The sequence below is a fragment of the Hypanus sabinus genome, chromosome 27, assembly GCF_030144855.1.
Source record: "Hypanus sabinus isolate sHypSab1 chromosome 27, sHypSab1.hap1, whole genome shotgun sequence".
In the NCBI taxonomy this organism is placed as follows: domain Eukaryota; kingdom Metazoa; phylum Chordata; class Chondrichthyes; order Myliobatiformes; family Dasyatidae; genus Hypanus; species Hypanus sabinus.
The window spans coordinates 26,904,143-26,919,492 of record NC_082732.1 but is presented as its reverse complement, the minus strand read 5'-3'; the positions used below and the strand labels follow the sequence as shown (position 1 = coordinate 26,919,492).

General features: G+C 47.1%; 1 protein-coding gene across 2 annotated transcripts in view; it reads right to left on the bottom strand.

Moving 5' to 3' along the window:
- Positions 1-15,350, bottom strand: part of mfn2 (mitofusin 2) — a 31,027-nt gene that overhangs the window by 2,447 nt on the left and 13,230 nt on the right. For both annotated transcript variants that reach the window (XR_009508219.1, XM_059952059.1), the window contains exons 16-17: positions 2,023-2,219; positions 204-338 (exon numbers count right to left, since the gene is read on the bottom strand). Coding sequence is in view for 1 of the 2 variants with exons in the window: in XM_059952059.1 (XP_059808042.1) it covers positions 204-338; positions 2,023-2,219 (332 nt within the window). In the remaining variant the exon portion in view is untranslated. The remainder of the gene's footprint in view (positions 1-203; positions 339-2,022; positions 2,220-15,350) is intronic.

Here is a 15,350-nt window from a genome sequence, read left to right as displayed (position 1 = left end):
GTTGTTTTTTTCCCTGCTAAGTGGAGGAAGCTTATCCCTGCTCCAAGTTGCTGCATCAGTAACTTATGAGCTACAGCAGCAAGTACAACATGAAGTCAACACACTGGATCCCTTGAAATAGCTTTCCACAAAGCAAGTATCTGGTAGTTAACTCGTGGTCCCAAAGCTGACAAAATTCTCATGTTGGTTTTTCTGATACCCACCTGAGCAGTTTGGCTTTACTCTGCAGTGAGTCCAGTAATTCAATCTTCTTATTCAGTTCTTTAATCTCCTCATCCAGGTTCTGCCGTGTTACATCCACCTGCTGACACAACTGGGCAAATGTCCCTGCCAGTTCTCTGCAAGATAAAAATGAGCACAGTAAAATCATGATGGAGAAGATATCTGCTGTGACAATAGCAAATGAAGAGGTGGGAGAGTTTTTAAGAAAAGCCTATATTTCAGAGTCCTGTCTCTGATGGCGCTAAACAGCGACTCCTTTGCTTGCATCTTCGGAAACAGCTCTATTTCCATCTGTAATGTTTTTATTTTTCCCTTTCAGGGTTCTTTTGAAGACCCTGACCTAGACCTTGCAGACTTCCGTTCTTCGCAGCAGTGGGACCTGTTCTCAGGGTTTCAGGACTGGCCGTTGTTGTTCGACATCCAAGGGTTCGGCCTGCGAGTCTCACTCATATTTGGTAGCTTAAGATCTCGGGGCTCTGGAGACGGGTGGATCGAGGATCATTGTCACGGCAGGAGACTCGTGTCATCGGGGAAGCCGGAAAATCTTTCGCTAAGGGTCCAAAGAACCGAGATCTTTGCAATCTTCAGGCACAGAACTCATAAAAAGCAAGGAAATGGACTTTTTAACATTGTAACCCAGCAGGTTGTTGTTATGTCTCCTGCTCGCTGTGAAAATGGGGGACACCTGCCTCTCCCTTATTAGGGGGGGGAGGAGGGAGGAGGGAGGAGGGAGGAGAGGGAGAGAGGGAGAGAGAGAGGGAGGGAGGGAGGGAGGGAGGGAGGGAGGGAGGGAGGGAGGGAGAGAGGGAGAGAGAGAGAGAGAGAGAGAGAGAGAGGGAGAGAGGGAGAGAGGGAGAGAGGGAGAGAGGGAGAGAGGGAGAGAGGGAGAGAGGGAGAGAGGGAGAGAGGGAGAGAGGGAGAGAGGGAGAGAGGGAGAGAGGGAGAGAGGGAGAGAGGGAGAGAGGGAGAGAGGGGAGAGGGAGAGAGGGAGAGAGGGAGAGAGGGAGAGAGGGAGAGAGGGAGAGAGGGAGAGAGGGAGAGAGGGAGAGAGGGAGAGAGGGGGAGAGAGAGAGAGAGAGAGAGAGAGAGAGAGAGAGAGAGAGAGAGAGAGAGAGAGAGAGAGAGAGAGAGAGAGAGAGAGAGAGAACCTGTGGGTTGTCAAATGTCAGATGAAATGCAGAAGTCTTTGGGATAACTGCAAGTCTGTGTCTCTGCTATTGCCTAGCTCACGCTTGTGCTCGGTAGCTGGTGTGCTTTTTTTTGCTGGGGGGAGGGGGAATCATTGTTTGCTGCCGCTTACACGTTGGGGGGGGGAGCTGGGGGGAGGACTTTGGGGTTCTCACGTTCAACTGTCTTTCATTCTTTGGGGCACTTCTCTGTTTTTGTGGATGTTTGCGAAGAAAAAGCTTTTCAGGATGTATATTGTAAACATTTCTCTGACATTAAATTGGACCTTTGAACCTTTGATCTCTGTACAAGGAAAATTTAAATTGACATTTATTGTGGTTCCTTCAGGAGGGTTACTTTCCAAGTCTCACATATGAAGAAGTCATTGCAATGGATGTCTGAGAGAAGTTACACTGGCATATTAGGATTGGAATAACTGAAAGTCAGATGACTGAACCCCAGAAAGATTAAGTTCCTTCATAGTGAGCTAGGGGGGCAAATCATGAAGACTGAAGGGAGCAACATGTACTTCAGAAAAGATGACTATAATATGGGGAACAGGAGGAAGAGGCATCCTTTGCAAAAACGCTGACACAGCTATACCCCTCCCCCCAAAATCTTTCTTACACTTACTGTTGCACCTGATGACTGCAGTTGGAACCAGTATAACTGACTATGAGCTGCAATTTCTCAGCAGCATAGTCCACAAACTGACGCTTGAAGGCTCGTTCCTTCGCTCTGGTTGTCCAAGTCAGTCGCTCATACACATAGAGAAGACCGTACATTCCGACACTCAATGCAATCAGCCGCCAGCCCACTGCTTTCCACACCTGAGAGAAAAAAAAATCAGACAAGAGAACACATTTCTACAAACCAACCCCTATACCATTCCACATTCAGGAACACTGGCTCATCTACCTGCTCCAACGCCAGTGCTTGGGTATCAAGAACACCAGCAAACAATCTGCTAAACGTAGACTGGGAGACCGCTTCACCGAGCACCTATGCAAAAATCTCCCAGTGGCCTCCCATTTCAATTCTATTTCCCATTCCGTCATGTCAGACCACGGCCTCCTCTAAGGTGTTGGAGAAGCAACATCTTGATTTCCATCTGGGTAGCCTCCAACCTTCATGGCATGAACATCAATTTCTCAAACTTCTGGTAATTGTCTCCTCCCCCCACCCCCAACTTCACCATTCCCGTTTCCCTCTCTCACCTTATCTCCTTACCTGTCCATAACCTCCCTCTGGTGCAACTCCCCCATTGCTTTTGTCCATGGTCTTCTACCCTCCCTTGTCATATTCCCCCTTCTCCAGCCCTTTATCTCTTTCGCCAATCAACTTCCCAGCTCTTTACTTCACCCTTCCCCCTTCCAGTTTTACCTATCACCTACCACCTAGTACTTCTTCCTCCCCTCCCCCACCTTCTTGCTCTAACCTCTCATTTCTCCCCAGTCTTCATGAAGGGTCTTGGCCCGAAATATTAACTATTTACTTTTTTTCATAAATGCTGCCTGGCCTGTTGAGTTCCTCCAGCATTTTGTGTGTGTTGCTTGGAATTCCAGCATCTTCAGACTTTTGCGTCTTCGTGCTAGAAGAACTCAGCAGATCAAACAGCATCAGTTCAGGGAAAGGAACCATCAATATTTTGAGTCAAAACTCTGTAGACTGGTAACAAATCAAAGACTTAGGACCAGGGTGAATTCAGACAGAAGCAAAAATTACCATTATTTGCTGCAGGAAGTAAAAACAGGGATGATATCTTAGTGAGAATATTTCATTATACTTCAATAAGTAAATAAAACAATAACTTTAAACTGGGAACAAGAGCAGTAGAATGTTAAGATGGTCAATAGAGGATAAAATGTCAGAAGCAGAGACACCGTATAGGTAACTGTGTAGTGTATGGGTAGAGTGAGTAGGTATGGAAATGGATATGGTAAAGAAATGGTTAACAATTAGAAATTTGTGGGCCTGTTATGTTGTTGGGCAGATTGATCCTTGATACTAAATAAAGGGAGGACAATATATGACCGTGGTATACTAGATAACAATACATGAAAACAAGCTAAAAAGTGTTGATTTGCGTAAAAGCCATCAATTACCTTGGCTTTAAAAATGTTTTTTTGATTGTAAGCTTAATAGAATGCATTGTCCCTGGGGAGGCAGAGGCCGACTGTTGAAGGTCACCCAGTTGTGGGACTTGGCAGCTGTGGAGGATGTATGTTGACTTAATACGTGAATGTGTCTTGGATTAGCTAAATTGGGGTCGTGTAAGCGTCAGATTGGATGCTTAACCCCTTCCAGCGGGACTGGGAGGTAGCGATAAGTTCTATAAAGGAGGGCAAGTGCCTTCTTGGGCAGACCACTCGCCTGGGTCCCACCTTCAGGCTGAGCAGTTGAACCGGCACCAAAGACTTCCACCCTAGCCAGTCCACGGCCGATCACCTGCCTCAGGGACCATGCAGACATTGCCAAGTATATTTGGTGGTGTAGACTATTAGGGGTTGCTTAAGTTAGCTCTACCTCTTAGTGGTGTAGGTAGTGTACAATATTTCTCACAACGCTCTATTTTCTTCTCTGTATTTACAATGAAGTGGGTTTTGAAGGAACAACCGCGTTTGGGTCCATTTGTTCAAGCAAAACCAAATAATTGCAGCATCCACCTGTTACAATTATGCTACTTAGATCTTAGGTTTGCGGAACACTTGGCATAGTCATGGCGGGATAGTGGATTGCTGACATTGTTTCGCTGGAACAAAGAGGTTGCCCCATAACAATATCGCATACCTGGGTGGACAGATAATACTAATGGGTTTGCTGTGCTTGCTAACACCCTTGCTAAGTTGGGATCTCTCAATTCAATGAGTGATACAGATGTTCTGTCTAAGGCACGAAGAAAACACCCTCAGTCCATGGGTCACCGTCCGGAGTCACAGATTCCCTCTACTGTCCCTTTTCATTGACGAATATGGACTGAGGAGCGACGCGTCAAAGGATTGAGCACTTTGATGATAGTGTCGAGCACCGAAATATGTTTTTGAGAATGAGTTATGAATATGCTGTACAACTGAATGTATCAAAATGTTGGGTGTGTTCAATGGGACCATTGTATGCATTGGGAGGGACTCCTGTGATCCAAATACCCTTCACGTCCAAGAAAGAATGGGCGGTGTAAATTTAATAACCACTCCAGGATTGCAAGAATCCCTACCTCTACCTCAGATACAGCTTTAGAGAAACCTGTCGTTGACCCAAGTCTAAAACAGATTCCGATAAACCGGATATGCCGAGCCACAGTGTTCAAAGGGTAGGTTTTGCCCCTATGTGATATGACTAAGATGCCCCCTACATTTAAGTTATCCCCTCACATACGAGGTTTTAAGAGTATCTGTAAATATAGAGGTTAAATGCAGTTGGGGATTAGTTCTTGTACTGGGATCACTACTGTAATTCCCGATCGAATACCACTGGTCTTACGAGCACTAAATGGCACATACTGGATTTGTGGTGACAATGCTTACCCTTGACTGCCCCATGCTTGGAAAGGTTGCATATGCTGTACCTTACTATCATCATTTGTACCCTCATGACCCTCGTAGGCACATTACCGAATCTGAGCATTTATCTTATATTGTTCCCTTTTCATGGTACCGCCCGTATTTCCCAAGAGGTGATTCATTTGTCTGATGCAACGGCAACATTAGCCAATGAAACCACCTTAGCTTTAGCCCAGACTAGTAACACGTTTCAGATGGTTAATGCTGAGTTAGTTGCTATCCATACAGTGGCCCTGCAAAATTGGATGGCGTTGGATTTTTTGCGTGCCATAATCGGTCAAGAATGCTGTACTTACATTCCAGACAAGAGTAAGAATATTACCGATTTGGCAGACCATATTCAAATGGAGTCGGCTAAGTTGACCTCTTTGGGCCAACGACTCCACAGACCTGCTTCTATCTAACGCCTTTGGGGGCATCGGACACAAGATACTGCAATGGGTAATATGGATTGTAATAATATTAGTTATTGCAGTAGTTATTGTGCATGTGCTTAAGTCAATGTGTGCTACTCGAATTGCTTTCAGGTGTCTGTGATCCGCTATACCAGAGTCAGGGGGTGGAGTGTATAGGTAACTGTATAGTGTATGGGTAGAGTGAGTAGGTATGAAAATGGATATGGTAAAGAAATGGTTAACAATTAGAAATTTGTGGGCCTGCTATGTTGTTGGGCAGATTGAACCTTGATATTAAATAAAGAGAGGACAATATATGACCCTGGTGTACCGGATGACAATACATGAAAACAAGCTTAAAAAGTGTTGATTTGCGTAAAAGCCATCAATTACCTTGGCTTTAAAAATGTTTTTTTGATTGTTTGATTGTAAGTTTAATAGGAAGCATTGTCCCTGGGTAGGCAGTGGCCGACTGTTGAAGGTCAACCAGTTGTGGGACTAGGCAGATGTGGAGGATGCATGTTGGCTCTAGACGTGAATGGGACTTGGATTAGCTAAATTGGGGTTGTGTAAGTGTTGGATTGGATGCCGAGCCCCTTCCAGCGGGACTGGGAGGTAGCGATAAGTTCTATAAAGGTGGGCAAGTGCCTTCTTGGGCAGACCACTCGCCTGGATCCCACCTTCAGGCTGAGCAGCTGAACCGGCACCAAAGGCCTCCACCCTAGCCAGTCCACGGCCAATTGTCTGCTTCAGGGACCACGTAGACATTGCCAAGTATATTCGGTGGTGTAGGTAGTGTACAATATAAAGCATTTCTCGCAACTCTCTATTTTCTTCTCTGTATTAACAATAAAGTGTGTTTTGAAGGAACTACCGAGTTTGGGTCCATTTGTTCAAACGAAACCAAATAGTTGCAACATCCACCCGTTACGATTATTCTATTTAGATCTTAGATTTGCGGAACATACACCAAGCTGAAAAAAGGACCAAAAGTTTACAAGAACCTGGGCAAACAATTGATGCAATCTACAACTGGTGGGAGTATTCAGGTTGTTTTCAATTTCTCACTCCTACAGCTGGAAGTTCCCACTTGCTTCAAAAAGGCAACAATTATACCAGTGCCCAAGAAGAATAACGTGAGCTGCCTTAATGACTATCGCCCAGAAGCACTCACATCTACAGTGATGAAATGCTTTAGAGGTTGGTCATGACTAGACCGAACTCCTGCCCTAGCAAGGACCCGGACTCATTGCAATTTGCCTAATGCCTTAATAGGTCAATGGCAGATGCAATCTCCATGGCTCTTCACACGGCCTTAGACCACCTGGACAATACAAACACCTATGTCAGGATGCTGTTCGTCGACTATAGCTCTGTATTTAACACCATTATTCCCACAATCCTGATTGAGAAGTTACAGAACCTGGGCTCTGTACCTCCTTCTGCAATTGGACCCTCGACTTACTAACTGGAAGACCACAATCTGTGCGGAATGGTGATAACTTCTCACTGACTGTCAACACTGGTACATCTCAGGGGTGTGTGCTTAGCCCACTGCTCTACTCTCTATACTTATGACTGTGTGGCTAGGCATAACTCAAATACCATCTATAAATTTGCTGATGATACAACCATTGTTGGTAGAATCTCAGATGGAGATGAGAGGGCGTACAGAAGCAAGGTATGCTAACTAGTGGAGTGTGTTGCAGCAACAACCTGGCACTCAATGTCAGTAAGACAAAAGAGTTGATTGTGGAATTCAGGAAGGGCAAGACGAGGGAACACATTCAATCCTCATAGAGGGATCAGAAGTGGAGAGGGTGAGCACTTTCAAGTTTCTGGGTGTGAAGATCTCTGAGGATCTAACGGTCCCAACATATTGATGCAGTTATAAAGAAGGCAAGACAGCAGTTGTACTTTATTAGGAGTTTGAAGAGATTTGGCATGTCAATAAATACAGTCAAAAACTTCTATAGTTGTACTGTGGAGAGCATTCTGACATGCTGCATCACTGTCTGGTATGGGGCAAGGGGGGGCTACTGCACAGGACGGAAAGAAGCTGCAGAAGTTTGTAAATCTAGTCAGCTCCATCTTGGGTACCAGCCTACAAAGTGCCCAAGACACCTTCAAGGAGTGGTGTCTCAGAAAGGCAGTGTCCATTATTAAGGACCTCCAGCACCCGGGGCATGCCCTTTTCTCATTGTTACCTCCAGGTAGGAGGTACAGAAGCCTGAAGGCACACACTCAGCGATTCAGAAACAGTTTCTTCCCCTCTGCCATCCGATTCCTAACTGGACACTGAACCCGTGAACACTATATTATTTCTGTTTTTTGCACGATTTTTAATCTACTCAATATACATATACTGTAATTGACTTATTTAATATTTTTCCCTCCTTCTGTATTAAGTATTGCATTGAGCTGCTGCTGCTGAGTTAACAAATTTCATGACACATGCCAGTGATAATAAACTGGATTCTGATTTTAGTCAAGGCGAAAAAGCCGACATACTCAACTATAATCTCATGTCTGGTAAAGGAACCTTGCTAATGTGAATGAACTCTTAAGGGAAGTACAATGAGATAGTGATAATGTGCTCACTATCAAAGTTCATAGATTCAGCATTGGGAGGACAAATTAAGACATTTACAAACAATGCTTTAACGATCCCTTTTAATGAGCTCAGTGTCAACTCAAATCCCTTTCATTCTTGAGTAACCTTTCACTGATCAAACAGAACAAGGATGAGATATTATCTTGCTCAATGACAATGCTCATTTGGATAGTGAGATCATGGAAACTACCTTGAAATCATTAAAACCCACAGTATTTTAATGTACTCAAGTCACTAATGGTTTACAAGTCCCAGATTGTCCAAGATAGTATTTCCTCATCAGTTCTGATAAGGAAGTCAAATGTCCCAGAAAAACCATCGTTAATTGTGACTGCAAACAGGAGGAAATCTGCAAATGCTGGAAATTCAAACAACACACACAAAATGCTGGTGGAACACAGCAGGCCAGGCAGCATCTATAGGGAAAAGCGCTGTCGACGTTTCGGGCCGAGACCCTTTGTCAGGACTAACTGAAAGGAAAGATAGTAAGAGATTTGAAAGTAGGAGGTGGAGGGAAAAATGCGAAATGAAAGGAGAAGACTGGAGGGGGTGGGATGAAGCTAAGAGCTGGAAAGGTGATTGGCAAAAGTGATACCGAGCTGGAGAAGGGAAAGGATCATGGGACGGGAGGCCTAGGGAGAAAGAAATGGGGGGGAGCACCACAGGGAGATGGAGAACAGGCAGAGAGGGAGAAAAAAAACAAACAACTAAATATGTCAGGGATGGGGTAAGAAGGGGAGGGGCATTAACAGAAGTTAGAGATGTCAATGTTCATGCCATCAGGTTGGATGCTACCCAGCTGGTATATAAGGTGTTGTTCCTCCAACCTGAGAGTGGATTCATCTTGACAGTAGAGGAGGCCATGGACAGACACATCAGAATGGGAATGGGATGTGGAATTAAAATGTGTGGCCACTGGGAGATCCTGCTTTCTCTGGTGGACACAGCGTAGGTGTTCAGCGAAACGGTCTCCCAGTCTGCATTGGGTCTCAGCAATATATAAAAGGCCACACCGGGAGTACTGGACGCAGTATACCACTCCAGCCGACTCACAGGTGAAGTGTCCCCTCACCTGGAAGGACCGTCTGGGGCCCTGAATGGTGGTGAGGGAGGAAGTGTAAGGGCAGGTGTAGCATTTGTTCTGCTTACAAGGATAAGTGCCAGGAGGGAGATTGGTAGGAAGGGATGGGGGGACGAGTGGACAAGGGAGTCGCGTAGGGAGCGATCCCTGCAGAAAGCAGAAAGGGGGGGAGGGAAAGATGTGCTTGGTAGTGGGATCCCGTTGGAGGTGGCAGAAGTTACGGAGAATTATACATTGGACCTGGAGGCTGGTGGGGTGGTAGGTGAGGACAAGGGGAACCCTATCACGAGTGGGTTGGCGGGCGGATGGGGTGAGGGCAGATATGCGGGAAATGGGAGAGATACGTTAGAGAGCAGAGTTGATGGTGGAAGAAGGGAAGCCCCTTTGTTTAAAAAAGGAAGACATCTCCTTCGTCCTGGAATGAAAAGCCTCATTCTGAGAGCAGATGTGGCGGAGACGGAGGAATTGTGAGAAGGGGATAGCATTTTTGCAAGAGACAGGGTGGGACAGGTCCAGGTAGCTGTGAGAGTCTGTAGGCTTGTAGTAGATATCAGTAGATAAGCCATCTCCAGAGATGGAGACAGAAAGATCAAGAAAGGGGAGGGAGGAGTTGGAAATGGACCAGGTAAATTTGAGGGCAGGGTGGAAGTTGAAGGCAAAGTTAATGAAGTCAACGAGTTCAGCATGCGTGCAGGAGGCAGCGCCAATGCAGTCGTTGATGTAGTGAAGGAAAAGAGGGGTACGGATACCCGTACAAACTTGGAACGGACTGTTCCACAAAGCCAACAAAAAGGCAGGCATGACTGGGACCCATGTGGGTGCCCACAATTAGACCTTTGATTTGGAGGGAGGAACCAAAGGAGAAATTATTAGGATTAAGAACTAATTCCGCGAGACAGAGGAGAGTGGTGGTAGAGGGGAATTGGTTAGGTCTGGAATTCAAAAAGAAGCAAAGAGCTTTGAGACCTTCCTGGTGGGGGACGGAGGTATATAGGGACTGGACGTCCATGGTGAAAATAAGGCAGTGGGGGCCAGGGATCTTAAAATCATTGAAAAAATTCGAAGCGTGAGAAGTGTCACAAACATAAGTGGGAAGAGATTGAACAGGGGAATAAAACAGTGTCATGGTATGCAGAAATGAGTTTGGTGGGGCAGGAGCAAGCTGAGACAATGGGTCTACCTGGACAGGCAGGTTTGTGGATCTTGGGTAGGAAGTAGAAATGGGAAGCGTGTGGTGTGGGAACTATGAGGTTGGTGGCAGTGGATGGGAGATCCCCAGAGCTGATAAGGTTGGTGATGGTATAGGAGACAGTAGCCTGGTGCTCCTTAGTGGGGTCATGATCAAGGGATCACTCTGCCTGTTCTCCATCTCCCTCTGGTGCTCCCCTCCCCCCTTCTTTCTCCCTAGGCCTCCCGTCCCATGATCCTTTCCCTTCTCCAGCTCTGTATCACTTTTGCCAATCACCTTTCCAGCTCTTAGCTTCATCCCACCCCCTCCGGTCTTTTATCATTTCACATTTCCCCCTCCCCCTCTTACTTTCAAATCTCTTAGTATCTTTCCTTTCAGTTAGTTCTGATGAAGGGTCTCGGCCCGAAACATCGACAGTGCTTCTCCCTATAGATGCTGCCTGGCCTGCTGTGTTCCACCAGCATTTTGTGTGTGTTGTTAATTGCAACTGATTGATCTTGATTTACTTTAAGATCTAATGGGACTGAAAAGTATTCTCCCCTCCAGCATCCCAGCACCAACCCTTGCCCTCAGAGTCTATCCCAACCCATTTATCCCACTTACCTATAATGCATTATTGTTGTGTTCTGATTAGAAACACAACAATAAACGTTGATGTTAAAATTTTGGCTAAAGTTTTGGCCTATAGATAGGAAAATTTCTACCTTTAATTGTTTCTGAAGACCAAACTGGTTTTATTAAGAATTGTCTTCCTTTTTTCAATAGACTGCATCTATTTAATATCTTATACTCACCTTCAGCTGGGATTCCTGAATGTGTCATTTCTTTAGATGTGGAGAAAGCATTTGATCGTGTGGAGTGGAACTATCTCTTCGTGGTTTTAGAAAAATTTGATCTTGGATGAAGTTTTATTACATGGATTAAATTGTTATACTCCCATCCTACTGCCTCTGTTTTGACTCTCAGCAATCCCAACCTTTCAATCTTAAACGTGGCACCCGGCAAGGGTGCCCTTGAAGTCTCTTACTTTTTGATCTGGCCTTAGAGCCATCAGGGATTGCGTTTCGTGGCTGCGCTGATCTGTTGGGGATTTGGAGGGGGTGCTGTTGAGCACCAAGTCTCTCCTTATGTTGATGATCTTTTACTTTTTATATCAAATCCGACTACCTCTCTATCTCCAATGCTTTCACTCCTTAACTAATTTAGCCAGTTTTCCGGATACAAACTTAACTTACATAAGAGTGAACTCTTTCCAATAAACAGAGAAGTACAAATGTTAGAGTTTCACAACCTCCCTTTTAAAGTAGTGAATAATCAATTTACTTACCTTGGCATTACCATAATAAGGAACTATAAGTGTCTTTTTGGAGAAAATTTTACTAATCTCTTAAATCATATAGAAGAGTCTAGTACAGTGGTCACCCTTGTCCATGTCCCTAATGGGTCAAATTAATGTCGTTAAAATGTATATCATTCCTAAATTTTTATACTTATTTCAATCTTTACCAATTTTTATTTCTAAAGCTTTCTTCTACTTGTCAGACTCAATTATTTCTTCCTATATATGGAAGGGCAAACTTCCCCGATTAAATAAAGCTCACCTTCAAAAACCTAAAAGTAGGGGGTATGGCCTTCCCCAATTTCTGCGTATATTACTGGGCAGCCAACATACACTGTCTTATCTTTTGGTCTTACTTTCAAAATCAGTCTGACTGCCCAATATGGGTGGCAATGGAGTTGAACTTTAATAAGAATTTCTCTATCTCCGCACTTCCTTGCCATCCGCCTAAACCAATTGTTAATCCTGTTATCAGGCACACTTTGAGAATATGGGCTCAGTTTAGCAAGGTAAATGGTCTTCACAGTTTCTCTCTCTCTAGTCCTATCTTATATAATCATCTCTTTCAGCATTCTATGCACGATTTAACAATTCAAGTCTGACACAGAAAGGGCGTCAGGTGCTTTGAAGATCTTCTTATGGATAATCATTTTGCATCTTTTGTACAATTGTCTCTACAGTTCAACCTACTCAACACTCACTTCTTTAGATATCTCCAGATCACACATTTTATCAACCCTTTAATATCAAACTTCCGAGGTACCCGATAAAAATGTTGTTGACTTGTTTCTTCACACAAACCCATTGTGTAAAGGTTTACCATCTACTATTCCAGATAAGTTAGCGACTTTGAGGCGAGCAACAAAATTAAAAATGCCTGGGAGCAAGAGTTAAATTTTCCTTTGTCCAATGATCCACAGGATTCAATTTTCAAGTCAGTTAATTCAACTTCTTTATGTGCTTGCCATTGTCTGTTCCAGTTAAAGGTCGTGCACAGGGCTCATATGTCTAAAACTAAATTATTGCGTTTCTATCCAGACATTAGTCCTTGTTGCGACAAGTGTAAAGGGGGCGAGGCTTCCCTAGTTTATATATATTGGACTTGCCCCTGGCTTGGAGAAATACTGGAGAGACGTCTAACTTTATCTCATATACTTAATTACTATTTGGAACCTAATCCTCTGATAGCTCTTTTCGGCACCCTAATGCGAGGTTGACACGCACCTGAATCCAACTAAACATCGTGCACTGTCATTTGCCTCCCTTTTGGCCAGACATGCAGTCCTTCTTAGGTGGAGAGATGCTGCCCCACCCACTCATGCTCAATGGCCTGTTTAGACTGTGACGACCCATTTCCTAGCGTATCCGAACCGACTCACAATTAGATAGCCTACGGGGGTTTGCGAGCACAGAGCTTTGGAGCCTCTGCGCCATGGGGGGCCGGTTGACAGAGGCTTAAAAGTGAGGCTGAAGTTTTCGAATAAAGTTTTTTCCTTCGACTGCAGTTACCGACTCCGTGTCGTAATTTTAGCGCTGCGTGTAGCACACCGCTACAATTGGTGACCCCGACGGTCCAAACGATTTTTGGACCAGAAATGACCGACGCCGCCTCTGTTCATGCGGTTTCGTTGAAACTGCCAGGTTTCTGGACACAGCGCCCGGACCTATGGTTCCAGCAAGCCGAAGCACAATTCCACGTTCGCCAGATCACCTCAGAAGACACCCGCTACTACTACGTGGTGAGCTCCCTCAACCAGGACACAGCGGCCCAGGTCGCGGAGTTCGTACAGTCGCCCCCGGCAGACGGCAAGTACACGGAATTCAAAGCCCTGCTCCTCAGGACTTTCGGACTCTCACGGCGCAAGCGGGCTGCCCGTTTACTGCACCTGGATGGCTTGGGAGACAGACCTCCATCGGCTTTAATGAATGAGATGTTGTCTCTCGCCGACGAACACACACCCTGCCTCATGTTTGAGCAGGCATTCCTGGAGCAGCTGCCCGAGGACATCCGCCTGCTGCTGTCCGACGCGGATTTCAGTGACCCCCGGAAGGTGGCAGCCCGGGCGGACTTGCTGTGGAACGCCAAAAAGGTGAGCGGGGCGTCCATCGCACGGATCTCCCAGCCCCGCTCCTGGCAGCAAACCAGTCCAGGCCCGGCCGCAGAGCCCGCTAACCCCCGGCCCAATGAACACTGGTGCTTCTACCACCAGCGGTGGGGTGCAGAAGCCCGCCGTTGTCGCCCGCCCTGCCAGTTCCCGGGAAATGCCAGGGCCAGCCGCCGCTGATGGCTACGGCGGCTGGCCATCAGGATAGCCTCCTGTATGTGTGGGATAGAAGGTCGGGACGCTGGTTTTTGGTCGATACTGGGGCTGAGATCAGCGTTTTACCTCAGACGAGTTACGACACCCGCAGCAGGGCACCGGGTCCCCCCCTGAGGGCCGTGAATGGCAGCACCGTAAGGACCTATGGCACCCGCCAGGTGCAGCTACAGTTCGGCTCCAGCCAGTTCACGTGGGACTTCACACTGGCCGCCGTAGCCCAACCGCTTCTGGGTGCGGATTTTTTGCGGGCTCACAGCCTGCTGGTCGACCTGCCCAGGAAGAGACTGGTACACGCCGATACCTTTCTGACGTTCTCCCTGGGTGCAGCCCAGTTGCCGGCCCCTCACCTCGGCTCCATCATGCTGTCCGACAACGACTTCACCAGGGTCCTGGCGGAGTTCCCATCGGTTCTGGCACCGCATTTTACAGCAGCCATGCCTAGGCACGGCGTACAGCACCACATCCCGACCCAGGGACCACCCCTCCATGCCCGTGCTCGGCGGCTTCCCCCGGACAAGCTCCAACTGGCGAAGGAGGAGTTCCAGAGGATGGAGGAATTGGGGATCATCCGGCGGTCCGACAGCCCATGGGCTTCCCCCCTGCACATGGTGCCCAAAGCGATGGGGGGCTGGAGACCGTGCGGCGACTACCGCAGGCTGAACGAGGCTACCACACCGGACCGCTACCCTGTGCCGCACATTCAGGACTTTGCGGCAAACCTGCACGGTGCACGGATCTTCTCCAAGGTAGATCTCGTCCGGGGATACCATCAAATCCCGATGCATCCTGACGACGTCCCCAAAACGGCTCTCATCACCCCATTCGGCCTTTTCGAGTTCCTCCGCATGCCGTTCGGCCTGAAGAATGCCGCACAGACGTTCCAGCGGTTAATGGACCTGGACTTCGCGTTCATCTATTTGGATGACATCCTCATAGCCAGCGGCAGTCGTCAGGAGCATCTGTCCCACCTCCGTCAACTCTGCGCCCGACTGAGTGAGTACGGTCTTACAATCAACCCTGCCAAATGCCAGTTCGGACTCGATACCATTGACTTCCTGGGCCCCTCTGCCCGCTAAGGTAGATGCGGTCCGCCACTTCCCCCGACCCACCACGATCAAAGGCCTTCAGGAATTCGTAGGTATGGTCAATTTCTACCGCCGCTTCCTCCCTTCAGCTGCCGGGATCATGCGCCCCCTGTTCGCCCTGATGTTGGGTCCGAGCAAGGACATTACCTGGGACGAGGAGTCCGCCGCCGCTTTCGTTCAAACGAAGGAAGCTTTGGCGGACGCCGCAATGCTAGTACATCCCAGAATGGACACCCCTACCGCCCTCACAGTGGACGCATCCAACACAGCAGTCGGTGGGGTGCTGGAGCAGCTCATCGCAGGTCGCTGGCAACCCCTGGCATTTTTCAGCAAACACCTGCGACCACCCGAGCTTAAGTACAGTGCTTTCGACCGGG